Source organism: Ictalurus furcatus, chromosome 11, assembly GCF_023375685.1.
Source record: "Ictalurus furcatus strain D&B chromosome 11, Billie_1.0, whole genome shotgun sequence".
In the NCBI taxonomy this organism is placed as follows: domain Eukaryota; kingdom Metazoa; phylum Chordata; class Actinopteri; order Siluriformes; family Ictaluridae; genus Ictalurus; species Ictalurus furcatus.
In genome coordinates this window covers 1,642,501-1,656,626 of record NC_071265.1, presented here as the reverse complement: position 1 = coordinate 1,656,626, position 14,126 = coordinate 1,642,501, and the positions used below count along the sequence as shown (strand labels likewise).

At 45.5% G+C, this 14,126-nt stretch overlaps 1 protein-coding gene across 1 annotated transcript in view; it reads right to left on the bottom strand.

The window, feature by feature from the left end:
- Positions 1–14,126, bottom strand: part of LOC128614532 (gamma-aminobutyric acid receptor subunit gamma-3) — a 129,729-nt gene that overhangs the window by 71,066 nt on the left and 44,537 nt on the right. Inside the window, exon 3 of the mRNA XM_053635889.1 lies at positions 5,664–5,731. Within this exon, the coding sequence (XP_053491864.1) occupies positions 5,664–5,731 (68 nt within the window). The remainder of the gene's footprint in view (positions 1–5,663; positions 5,732–14,126) is intronic.

The window sequence follows — 14,126 nt, the reverse complement described above, 5'->3', positions numbered from 1 at the left end:
ATATTAAGAAAATTTGTGCCTAACTTTTCCTCTCTAGCCTCCCCCCTGTCAGACCTCAGGAAGAAGGGACAACCGGACCGGGTGCGGTGGACCGAAGACACGGAGCGGGCGTTTCAAGCCCTCAAACAGGCCCGCACCATTTCCCCTGTCCTTCGAAATCCAGACTTCGATAGGCCCTTCACGGTCCACACAGATGCCTCCGAGACAGGTTTAGGAGCCGTCCTGTCCCAGACCTTCGACGGGGAGGAGCACCCGGTCCTCTGTGTGAGCCGAAAACCGAAGGAAGCAGAGACAAAGTATGCTGCTGTGGAGAGGGAAGCTCTGGCGATAAAACGGGCCATAGAAGAGCTGTGTTACGACCTGGCAGGTCGACACTTCACACTCATGACTGATCACGCACCTTTGCAATGGAATGGATGGCCCGAGCAAAGGACACCAATGCCAGGGTAACTAGGTGGTTTTCTTCATTACAGGACTTCTCTTTCCAGGTGCAGCACCGGGCACGGATGGCCTCTCCTGCCGATATGCCTTATGGGCCCTGCAGCCACCGGCAGTAGGCTCAGAGCTGGTACTGTGATGGCAAGCTTGCAGCCCGCGCACACAAACACAGCTCCTCCCATGACTGAAGCTCCGCTTCAGCACCACCAATGTTTTGGACAGCTTAAAAGCACAAGGCTGCGAGGCGGGGCAGCAGAAGCACACATGGCTGCCGGCTAATGAGTGGAGCAGAAGCAATTCACCCTCCGGCAGACGCCGCAGGGATATAAAAGGCCCACAGAAGCACAGAGAGTTCAGATACGTCCCCGCGCTTGACACTGTTGACGCTGAAGAAGACTGTTCCTGGACCAGCTCCCTCGGCCAACACCCCGACCGGCATCTCGCTCCCTGGGTCCCGCCTCAAGCCGGCTACCGCCAGATCGTCGCTCCCCACGCCCTGCATGATAGCCTCCACCTGCACCATCCCCCCCCTCCCGTCTCCCCTCCTCACAAATTACATTCAAACCTGATCTGTTTCACAACCGTCTCCTGAGTGTCTGCGTCCAGCCCCTCGCAGCCCGAGTAGTCACAACAGATAGTTGCTATGCGTCTCTGCTGATTCGTATTGACTGCGAACTTTGATTGTGTTTTGTATGAAAAAATGTATAAACAAATGTCCTCCCTTGACATTCGATGAAATAGACATTTCCATCCTTTTTTTACAGACTTGCCGTGAAAAGCTGGACGCGCAGAACGTCTCAGCCGTCTACAACTTTAACATCGTAATGAGTTCCGACCTTGGGAACTTTTTTTTTTTATCCTTTGAAATTGTCTTTTGATCATGCCAGGCTTTAGTCTGGAATGGAAAAAAAAAAGTCCCTCAGGACAAGAAAAGCATCTTTCCATCGAGCTCATCATATGTCACAAGAATCAATACGGCAGATTCTTCACATGACTCAGTTATTCGGTCAGAAACGCTGCTGGAGTGGAATGATTACAGGCCAGCGTGACCCCGTGCTGTAAGCCCGGATCGATGATGATGATGATGAAGAGGATAATGAATGAAGATAACGTACGTATTTGTGTATGGTTGCAGACGGCACTGCGTATTTGTGAGAATTTTAAAGGTGCAGTCAGTGATTTGTGGTGAAGTTTGCGAAATCTAGCTGCTGAGAAACCTCGAAAACAATTCAAATAAATACAGCCACAGCGCTAAAACACTGGAGGAATGATACGGCAAGCAGCGTGAGTCATTAGCATTATCCTCTATTCATGTAGATCTGCACGTAAGAATGTAAGATAAGTAACATGTTCACGTGCATGTCTCTCTCCTTTGTGATACAGAATAATCTTAGGGGGTCAAAAGGAACTAAAAATAGCTTGCATTAGACACGAGGATCTGTCAGATAACTCGTTCTTTCCCCCAGAATATAAAATATGCTGTTTTTCATGTTGATAAAGACAGCAATCTAGTCTGTTTCTGAGCATTTCCTTTATCGCTATTACTATCCTTTATAACGATGTGAAAAATTTTAAAACCTTAAAATCACCTGCCTAATACTGTGTACGTCCCCCGTGTGGTGCCAAAACAGCTCCGACCCGTCGAGGCGTGGACCACACAAGACCTCTGGAGGTGTGCTGTGGGATCTGGCGCTAAGACGTTAGCAGCAGATCCTTTAAGTCCTGTAAGTTGCGATGGAGGTAGGGCGTCCGTGGAGGTTCACCGGTTGTTCTTCCTTGGACCGATTTTGGTAGGTACTAACCCCCGAATACCGGGAACACCCCACATGACCTGCCGTTTTCGGGATGCTCTGACCCAGCCGTCTAGACATCACAATCCGCCCCTGGTCAAAGTCGCTCAGATCTTCACGCTTGCCCATTTTTCCTGCTTCCAACACGTCAACTTCGAGAACTGCTTAATAAATATATCCCACCTCTTTGACATCTTACTCACGTCAACCCGTGAGTGGTTTTAATGTCGTGGCTGATGGGCGCGTGTCATGATTTGATCTGATCATGATAGGAACGTATCTTTGTACAATAAAATACATAACTGAATAGATGAACAGAGTGGAAATGACAAAGTCTTTTCCAGCCTAGAAGTTAGAGTGAATACATTTCATTCATACACACACACACACACACACACACACACACACACACATTTACCTGCTTAATTACTCGAAATGAAACTTCAGCAGGTCAGCTTTCATTTGCGTTTGCTGTAAACCACGTAGGAATTAAAGCCCTGTTCATACAAAGTATAAATAAATGAAAAATCGCCTGCACAGCTGTTTTTTGGAAGAAAAAAAAAAAAAAAACAAATAAATAAATTTGCCCAGCTGTGTGCTGTTAAATAATTACTTTATGCACGTATCAGCTATAAATGGTGCGGTGTTGATTTCAGTTTCGCTTTTACATCTGGAGTCTGTCAGCACGAGGACCGAAGAAGTGTCGCTGTGAGAAAAGTTTTTAATTGAACTATAGAGCAGATCGTTAAAGAAGCAAGAACCGCAAGAATTACAGCGAGATTTCTGCAGTAGCTGGATAATTCCAGTCAAGAGACTGTCCATTAGGACAAGATTTAAGGGACTTCAGTGTCATGATCCAGGATGTAGGTGTAACCGTGCTAAAGACTGTCAGGACTACAGGAAAGTATTTCGAAAAAAAAAAAAAAAAAAAAAGCTAAGCTACGACATGCTAAAACATCATGGGAGTACTATGCAGAAAGGATGGGTTTTCCTCACGCCTCCTTAAATACACCTCCTTTTATTATATCTAGCTGTAGGGGGCGTGGTTATGCTTGAGCGGTAGTCGGTCACATGACCATGATCTCTATTTAGGAACTTATTAATTAAAAAAAAAACCCAAAACACTCATCTAATCAGCGGATGGACGCAGGGCTGGGCGATCCGGATACGATACGATTTTGTATCGTGATCGATCTCGAAGACGTCCACAATCTACTTTTGAAGCGAGTCGTCGAGATTGTGATCTTTTCATGATGTCCTGGCTGGATGTCCTCGAGGAAGTTCACATTTCAGATAGTGGATCGAGATCGTGTGTTATTGATCGTGATACGATTTTTTTTTTTCTTTCTCGCAAAGGTCGTCCCGCCCTAAATGGAAACGCCTTGTTGATGAGAGAGGTCAAAGGAGACGGGTCAGACCGCTTTGAGCTGGCGACAGTAACTCGTATAACCACTCTGTACAACCGTGCTGAGCAGAAAAGCATCTCAGAACGCACAACAACGAGCTACGACAGCAGGCAACCACGTCCGTCAGGCGAGAACAGGAATCCGAATCTGGAATCTGTTTAAAACACAAATATAGATGTTTCCTGAAATAACGGTCTTAATATAAACCATTCTAAATAGTAAACATCCTCTTAATACACTTCATACTGTACGTGACCAGGTCGGTGATATCACGGCTCCAGACGCCGATGAGTTTATCATTCGTTTATAATTCATTTCATTGACGTATCGTCAAGTAGGGGAAAAACACGAGTAACCTAATATAAAAATCCTCCAAAGGTAACAAACTACCTGTGTAAACAAACAAATACAATAAATAGAAAAACAAACAAACTAACTAACTAAGCCTTGGAATTAGAGGTGATACCTGAGTCTCTCTCTCTCCCTCTTTTTTTTTTTTTAGCAAACTACAGCTCTCATAATCTGTTGCATTACAAAGTTTGTGAAGATTGATGATGTCTTCTCTCTCACATTAATCTCTCACCTTCTACTAAGATCATTCTCATTACATGGAAAATTGCATCTGTCCTCCAAGTGAAACACGCAGAACCCTCTACTCTCAGCGAATGTCACCTTCAAGTTCTCGGTTTTTGCTAAAAAAAACTCTCCTTTTGACTTTTTATTACTATATAATAATAATAATAATAATAATAATAATAATAATAATAATAATAATAATAATTATTATTATTATTATTATTATTATATTATGAAGACCAGTGTTTAACTGAAGATCTTTCACTAGCAAAAATTCTTGTCACTAATCTTGTTTATCAGCAAATCATCTAATAAACATCCGCCATGACTATTGTCCCTCCTGCTTCAGAACGCTAAGCGACGCATACGAGCACACACAGCCGATCAGAACGCGTCCTTCAAGATTCCGAAGCTCGTGTCCGGAAAAGTCCGAAGCTGGTCTGAGAAGCCGCGCTGAACCGGGACGACCGGGACGACCGGGATGACCGGGAACGTCAAATTCAAACGTTCAGAACCTTTCGTTCGGGTCTTACTGCAGGAGTTAAAAACCCGATCGGACTGAAGTGGATTAGCAACCGCTAGAGTCAAATTTCGGGGAAAGTGAATATGGAATAAGATTTCAATGAATTCAAGAAGTATTAAGCGGAAATAACGAGATAATGACTCAAAGTAACAGAATATTGAGTTAAATCATGAAATAGCTCTCTCTAATATTCCACCATTAATACCTTTCAAACACATCAAGCTTTAAATGATCCAACGCCAGACGCAAACGCTAACAGAAAGCTACACTATGACGAAACGACGTGACCGGACGTCAAAACGTCCCAGTTTACACAATATTAAAAAAAACACCTAACGAATGGAATAAATAAATAGGAAAAAAGCTGAGGGGGTACGTCCGGGTTAAAGAATAATAGAGTATATTATAATATAATGATAATAATAATGGTAATAATAATATAATAATAATAATAATAATAATAATATAATATGCAGCGAGGGTTTTACGGTATCTCTTGTATCTCTCAGTTCAGTTATTCTCTATATTTAATTGAGATCAGATTTGGAGGTGAGTCATTTATCCACCAATGAGATCCAATTATTCGGTCTTGTTCGAACCTTGACCACTAAAACATGGCCGCGTGTCACGTTCAGGTCACCGTGGATCTCACGCTTAAATCTGTCCTCCCACGGCATGGACAATACGCTTACTTTATTACTTTATTCCTATCAGACTGTCCAGCGTTTTCCCCTCAGGTCAGGCTCTGAGTGCCTGTGCCTCTGAGTTACACTGCGACCTCTGACCTCACAGGGACAATTTCACACACACACACACACACACACACACACACACACACACACTCACATACACACGGCTTTAAAACCCAGAACACGAGGTTCAGAACGAGGCCCCGGAGCTGTAAGCGACGTGGAAATCCATTTCACTTACCATGTTTATAGACGAGACGGGTCCGATGCTGTTAATGAAGATATCCACGTCGATGACGGTCGGTTTAACTGCACACACACACACACACACACACACACACACACGGAAAAAAGAGAGAAGATTATGTCACACTTAAGCTGACAGCAAAATCACTAAACATGGTCATGGTCATAATTCATCACTGTATAGACTCAATCACCGAGTTTTACAACGCACATTTATCACCGGCCTTCAAACAAATGAGCATCGAGTATAAAACGAACCTTCACACAAACTGATTCAAAGCCATCAGGTCACAGTTACAGAAAAAAATATTTACCTCTGCTCTAACGAGAATAACCACGTGATTGTCCCCAGAAGGACGCTGAAGGGGTGAAAGAAAGAGCGTGTTGCTCAAAAGGATTACATTACGTATCTGCTCATGGAAACGGTTCTCTGGTCTGAGCCGAACATTTTGGCCCAAAGTGCTACGTCTGAGGGAAACCTAACACTCATCGCCCTGAGAACGCCATCGACACTGTGAAGCATGGTGCTGGTAGCATCATGCTGAGCGTTAGCCTCGGCCTCTCGGTTTCTACTCAGAAGGTTGGGGGTTCAAGCCCCAGCACTGCAAGACTCTGGGTTACTGATCAGAAGGTCGGGGGTTCCAGCCCCAGCACTGCCAAGCTGCCACTGTTGGACCCATGAGCAAGGCCCTTAACCCTCTATGCTCCAGGGGGCGCTGTATCATAGATGTATCATGGCTGACCCTGCACTCTGACCCCAACGTCCTAACATGCTGGGAAGTTATTAATGAAGACTCATTATCGTTATCATTATCCCAGACTTGTTTGGAACAGGTATAACAGGTATATACAGTGTGCATAGCGATCATGTGACACTTTAACTGCTCATAGGTCGACTCCATTCCGCTAACTATATAACCAGAACTAATTTATAGGCGTTTCATGGTGAAAGAGGGTGAATACGTATGCAATCACCACTTTCTTAGAAAGAAAGAAAGATGTATAATAATATGCTGGACTAATACAGATGTTTTGAATATGGAGGTTTAGTGTGTATTTCAGCTCGTTTCCACATGGGAGAGTAAACCTGATAAATCTTTCCGTCTCTCCTAACCTAGAAGCCCTCCGTTTTAAAGTATGTTTCATGCTTATATAATCATCTATAATGATATATTTTTTATTTATGCATTTATGTGTGTGTGTGTGTGTGTGTGTGTGTGTGTGTGTGTGTGTGTTTGTGAGACATCGCTCCAGTTCACATGGATTTGACAGCAGTTCCTCATTAGAGCTTAAAGCCGCTGTGATTGTTACTGCGCACAGACACACACACACACACACACACACACACACACACACACACACACAAAGTTTACCTCCTCATTGCGTAACACACACAATGAGAGAAATTCAGAGGAACGTACAGTAAGAGCTCAGAATGAATCCGATTTAAAGTTGTGTTATGATCCGAGTAATTACAGACTACAGGAGCGTCTGCTAACGTGCATTAACACCGCTAACTCGCTAACTGACCCCCGCTTCATTACAGCCGCTTAAAACACTCGTCACGCTTCAGCTACCTCACCGCTGCTGAATTCTGGATTGTGATCGGTCAGAAGGTGTCGATTAATCGTCTACAACAGCAGCTCTCACAACAGCGCGGGTTTATGTTAAATACGCTCGTTCCGATACGCCATCGTTTCTACGGCGATGGCTCGTTCACAGGGACGCGCGTACGACGGAGTAAAGACGCGTGTAATCGTCAGGGACATTCTGGGAACGTTTCGGGAAGGAGTCTCCAGCGTCGGAGTTTACGCTTCTTTGCGGTTTCTCGTGAAGCTGCGTTGTTGTTGTTGTTGTTTATTTGTTGTCTTATTAATTCAAGAGAGGCTGGTGAGGGAACGAGACTGTTTATAGCGAGACCTCATTTACGGATATTTCACACGGTGCGTTGTTCCTGTTCTTGATCTTGAGGAGCAAGCACGAAACATCTAACTGGAGCATTTAGTCCTGGTGCCTGAAGGGAAAATTGGGAAAATAGCACAGCTCCAGTGTTCAACGTTCCACAGAACATTCTGGACTGTTTCCACTGCAGGGTGTAGGTGTCTCAGAGCAGTCCAGAGGGATTTACCATGCCACAGTCTGGAGTATGAACGCGTGATAAATCCTTTAATATCCACAAAAAGGTCCTCTGCGAATGAGCGCATGTGTGAGCGGAATGACGAGCCTCTAACCCCGATTAAATTAACCGTGACACGGAGCCTGTAAAGCGCGGTAAGGAGTGATGATGATGATGGTGCACTTATGCGTATGAACATGACTGGCGTGTTATGGCGGCGTTCTCGTGACAACGGTGGGCGCGGTGGTGGTGGTGGTGGTGGTGGGGGGGGATGACGTTGCGGGCTTATAGATCTAAAAGGTTACTGTTTAAACGATGCACATGAATTGTTAGTGATGTGCAGTAGAGCAGGCGGGGGATTCCCATGGTGCTTTGCTGGCAGGACGGTCCATAAAGAGAGACAGAGGGACTCCGAAAGGAAACGGAGCTGGCTTATATTGTGGAACTTCTTCAGCTCTGCTTGTCTCCTTCTCTTTTTAAGGATTTAGATGTTCCTGAAGGTTCTCCAGAGGGACACTGAGCATCACACAAGTGGAAAGTTGCTACGTCTCCCCGCTGGCTGGATTTTTGCTTCGTCAGCATGGTTTCTGCCCTCGGGTTCCGTCGGTGCGGGACAGAAAGCGATCGCACTTACACCTCCATTCATATTTACGTCGTGTCAAAGACGCTACCATAACGCTACAATAACGCAGCTCGTCATGTCACGGCGAAACCGCAAAGCCGTAAACTCCTCTCTCGTAAACAAAGACGTGTCACGTGTTTATGCCACAAGCTGTAGATCGTGCTGTTTTAAAGCTGCGCTGTGACACACGTGTTGTTTTCCTCTTGAAATTCGAAACAAAAATCCTTCAAACCGCGTTACAGTATACTCTACATAAAACAGACAGCTGTGGCTCAGGTGGTAGAGCGGGCTGTCCGCTAATTGTAGGGTTGGCGGTTCAATTCCTGCCCCACGCGACTCCACGCGACTCCACGCGACTCCACGCGACTCCACGCGACTCCACGCGCCAAAGTGTACTTGGGCAAGACACTGAACCCCAAGTTGCTCCCGATGGCAAGTTAGCGCCTTGCATGGCAGCTCTGCTACCACTGGTGTGTGAGTGTGATTGTGTGAGTGTGTGTGTGAATGGGTGAATGAGACACAGTGTACAGCGCTTTGGAACTGCTAATGTTAAAAAAGCGTTATATAAGTGCAGACCATTTATATAAAACCCCCGAGTCATCGTCCTCGCTGCTGTTTTCAACATGCTGAGGATTTTCCTTCCTTCCGCTTTGTTTTTGTGGAAAGAAACAACACCAGAAGGAGCTGCGCAAAAGTGCTAATAACAGCACGTCGCGTCTTCTGATATGAAATGCCACTGCAGCAATGCACTGCGAAACGCCGAGAAGCTTTTTATTTCCGTCCACGCTGACCTCACGCTGCCTCTGTGCTCAAACTGCTCTGATTTCAGTTCTAAACTCCTGCAGTAACAAGGCCAAGCGGGTGTCGAGTTTCTAGCGTTTATCATTTTTATTTAGCCGAACCGAAAGCTGCTCTGTGAGCGTAGCAGATGAGCGGCTTATCCTTCGAACTGTCTTTACAGGAGAGTGCATGTAATTATCACACACCCTCGGTTTAGTTCCTCGTGCCTTCATTAAATCAACCGTTGGTGCCCGGCGCACCTGGAGAACGAGACGTGCTGGATCAAGTGCTATTCTACTGTACAGTATGTGCTGCTGAATACTGAGCGTGGACGCCATTTTGTTCAATTAAACCAGTGATAATTACAACTAGGACTACACATGCAGGAATACGTAGTGATACAGTGAATCCTAGAAAAGACGAGTTCAGATCTAGACACAAGGCCACCAGTGAATCCCTTTGGAAATTTCTCTCTCTCTCTCTCTCTCTCGCTCTCTCTGTGTTGAGCTACACGATACTCCTGATATGCCAGTGATCCTGACCCCTTCCGCTCTCCGGACCTGCCCGGTCCATCCTGACTTCTGCTTGGAGTTCTCATCACATGGAATCCAGTCGCTGTTACTGAGGATGTCCCCACATGGTTCAGCCTGAAGATACACTTAAAAACCATGAAGATGGCTTTAGACCTCAATTCATATGAACAGTTATGCTATGATGGCTTTACGACTGCAATTGCCACAAACAGTTTTGCACTCATGTCTCCGTCAGTGATCAAAACAGACTTGTTTTGTTCATTTATTGAAGGGATGTATTTATTTATTTATCATCGCACTATCCGGTGTCACCCAGATGAGGACGGGTTCCCTTCTGAGTCTGGTTCCTCTCGAGGTTTCTTCCTCATATCGTCTCAAGGGGTTTTTTTTCTCACCACCGGCTCCTCTGTCTTGCTCATTATAGATGCATTTATACATTTAAAATGTGTATCCGGGAATGAATATGTTTCTGTAGAGCTGCTCTGGGAGAATGGCCATTGTTAAAAGCGATATACAAATAAAACTGAATTGAACTGAATTTTTTTTTTTTAGAAAAGAGAAAAGTATTTTTTGTTCAGGATTGGACTCTCTTTCAGTCAGAGATGTCTGGATGTCTGCCTCCTGCCTACACACAGCACTCAGGAGCCTGGTCTCTCTCTCTCTCTCTCTTTCACACAGACACACACACACACACACACACACACACACACACACATACCATGACTGCCAGCGCTCCAGGTTCTTGTACAGGGAACAGTATGCTAATGGAGAGTTTCAGAGTCTTTCACTGGCGTCAAAAACCCACTCAACTCCTTCGGCTTTTTCCTCCCACTTACAGCTCTTTCATACTCCGAAAGCACCCTGAGGTTTTCAGCTCTGCTGTTGGTCGAGTCTGTGTGTTGGAACCTTCATCACTGGGAAGTTAGAAATCACTGTTAAAAGTGCGAGAAGTACAGCTGCAACATCGATTACAATCGATTATGGAAATAATTAACAAGTCTCATTATCGATTAGTTGGTCTGAGCATGGCACGGGGCACATTTACTGGGTTAAAAATAAATAAATAAATAATTAATTAGAGCGTACAGACCAAAACTGTTTCCCAAATGACGTACTATACACTTACACTATGCACTATGTACTCTACCGTCTAGTGTATGAGGTTTAGAAAAGTAATATCATCTCAAATGGAACACTAGCGGGTTTTTATACTAACCGGAAGTATAAGCCGTTTCCCAGTCGATGGCAGGTTATGTTAAACGCACGTAATGCGACGCCGCTAACTTTAGCAGATACCCAGAATCAACAACAATCAATTTCTTCAGTTTACTGTTTATATCAACGTTACCTTTTATACCCAACATGACCTCAGTCACCACCAGACGGCGGCGAAATCGTCACGTGACAGCGGAAAAAAGTGTGCGACCTCCACATCCTTTAAGGCAGGGTAACAGTGTAGACGCGGTGATAACAGTGTAGACGCGGTGATAAACAGTGTAGATGTGGTGATAACAGTGTAGACGCTGTGATAAACAGTATAGACGCGGTGATAAACACTGTAGACGCGGTGATAACAGTGTAGACGCTGTGATAAACAGTGTAGACGCGGTGATAACAGTGTAGACGCTGTGATAAACAGTATAGACGCGGTGATAAACACTGTAGACGCGGTGATAACAGTGTAGACGCTGTGATAAACACTGTAGACGCGGTGATAAACAGTGTAGACGCTGTGATAAACAGTGTAGACGCGGTGATAACAGTGTAGACGCTGTGATAAACAGTATAGACGCGGTGATAAACACTGTAGACGCGGTGATAACAGTGTAGACGCGGTGATAAACAGTGTAGACGCGGTGATAACAGTGTAGACGCGGTGATAACAGTGTAGACGCGGTGATAAACAGTGTAGACGCGGTGATAACAGTGTAGACGCGGTGATAAACAGTATAGACGCGGTGATAAACAGTGTAGACGCTGTGATAACAGTGTAGTCGCGGTGATAACAGTGTAGACGCGGTGATAAACAGTGTAGACGCGGTGATAACAGTGTAGACGCTGTGATAAACAGTATAGACGCGGTGATAAACACTGTAGACGCGGTGATAACAGTGTAGACGGGGTGATAAACAGTGTAGACGCGGTGATAACAGTGTAGACGCTGTGATAAACAGTGTAGACGCGGTGATAAACAGTGTAGACGCGGTGATAAACAGTGTAGACGCGGTGATAAACAGTATAGACGCGGTGATAAACAGTGTAGACGCTGTGATAAACAGTGTAGACGCGGTGATAACAGTGTAGACGCGGTGATAACAGTGTAGACGCGGTGATAACAGTGTAGACGCGGTGATAAACAGTGTAGACGCGGTGATAAACAGTGTAGACGCGGTGATAAACAGTATAGACGCGGTGATAAACAGTGTAGACGCTGTGATAAACAGTGTAGACGCGGTGATAAACAGTGTAGACGCGGTGATAACAGTGTAGACGCGGTGATAAACAGTGTAGACGCGGTGATAACAGTGTAGACGCGGTGATAACAGTGTAGACGGGGTGATAAACAGTGTAGACGCGGTGATAACAGTGTAGACGCGGTGATAAACAGTGTAGACGCGGTGATAACAGTGTAGACGGGGTGATAAACAGTGTAGACGCGGTGATAACAGTGTAGACGCGGTGATAACAGTGTAGACGCCGTGATAAACAGTGTAGACGGGGTGATAAACAGTGTAGACGCGGTGATGACAGTGTAGACGCGGTGATAACAGTGTAGACGCGGTGATAAACAGTGTAGGCGCGGTGATAAACAGTGTAGGCGCGGTGATAACAGTGTAGACGCGGTGATAACAGTGTAGACGCGGTGATAAACAGTGCAGACGCGGTGATAACAGTGTAGACGCGGTGATAACAGTGTAGACGCGGTGATAAACAGTGCAGACGCGGTGATAACAGTGTAGACGCGGTGATAACAGTGTAGACGCGGTGATAAACAGTGTAGACGCGGTGATAACAGTGTAGACGCCGTGATAAACAGTGTAGACGGGGTGATAACAGTGTAGACGCGGTGATAAACAGTGTAGACGCTGTGATAAACAGTATAGACGCGGTGATAAACAGTGTAGACGCGGTGATAAACAGTGTAGGCGCCGTGATAAACAGTGTAGGCGCGGTGATAACAGTGTAGACGCGGTGATAAACAGTGTAGACGCGGTGATAACAGTGTAGACGCGGTGATAACAGTGTAGACGCGGTGATAAACAGTGCAGACGCGGTGATAACAGTGTAGACGCGGTGATAACAGTGTAGACGCGGTGATAAACAGTGTAGACGCGGTGATAACAGTGTAGACGCCGTGATAAACAGTGTAGACGCCGTGATAAACAGTGTAGACGGGGTGATAACAGTGTAGACGCGGTGATAAACAGTGTAGACGCTGTGATAAACAGTGTAGACGCGGTGATAACAGTGTAGACGCCGTGATAAACAGTGTAGACGCGGTGATAACAGTGTAGACGCGGTGATAACAGTGTAGACGCGGTGATAAACAGTGTAGACGCCGTGATAAACAGTGTAGACGCGGTGATAAACAGTGTAGACGCGGTGATAAACAGTGTAGACGCGGTGATAAACAGTATAGACGCGGTGATAAACAGTGTAGACGCTGTGATAAACAGTGTAGACGCGGTGATAACAGTGTAGACGCGGTGATAAACAGTGTAGACGCGGTGATAAACAGTGTAGACGCGGTGATAAACAGTGTAGACGCGGTGATAAACAGTGTAGACGCGGTGGTAAACAGTGTAGACGCGGTGATAAACAGTGTAGACGCTGTGATAAACAGTGTAGACGCGGTGATAACAGTGTAGACGCTGTGATAACAGTGTAGACGCGGTGATAAACAGTGTAGACGCGGTGATAAACAGTGTAGACGCGGTGATAAACAGTGTAGACGCGGTGATAACAGTGTAGACGCCGTGATAAACAGTGTAGACGGGGTGATAAACAGTGTAGACGCGGTGATAACAGTGTAGACGCGGTGATAAACAGTGTAGACGCGGTGATAACAGTGTAGACGCGGTGATAAACAGTGCAGACGCGGTGATAACAGTGTAGACGCGGTGATAACAGTGTAGACGCGGTGATAAACAGTGCAGACGCGGTGATAACAGTGTAGACGCGGTGATAACAGTGTAGACGCGGTGATAAACAGTGTAGACGCGGTGATAACAGTGTAGACGCCGTGATAAACAGTGTAGACGGGGTGATAACAGTGTAGACGCGGTGATAAACAGTGTAGACGCTGTGATAAACAGTATAGACGCGGTGATAAACAGTGTAGACGCGGTGATAAACAGTGTAGGCGCCGTGATAAACAGTGTAGGCGCGGTGATAACAGTGTAGACG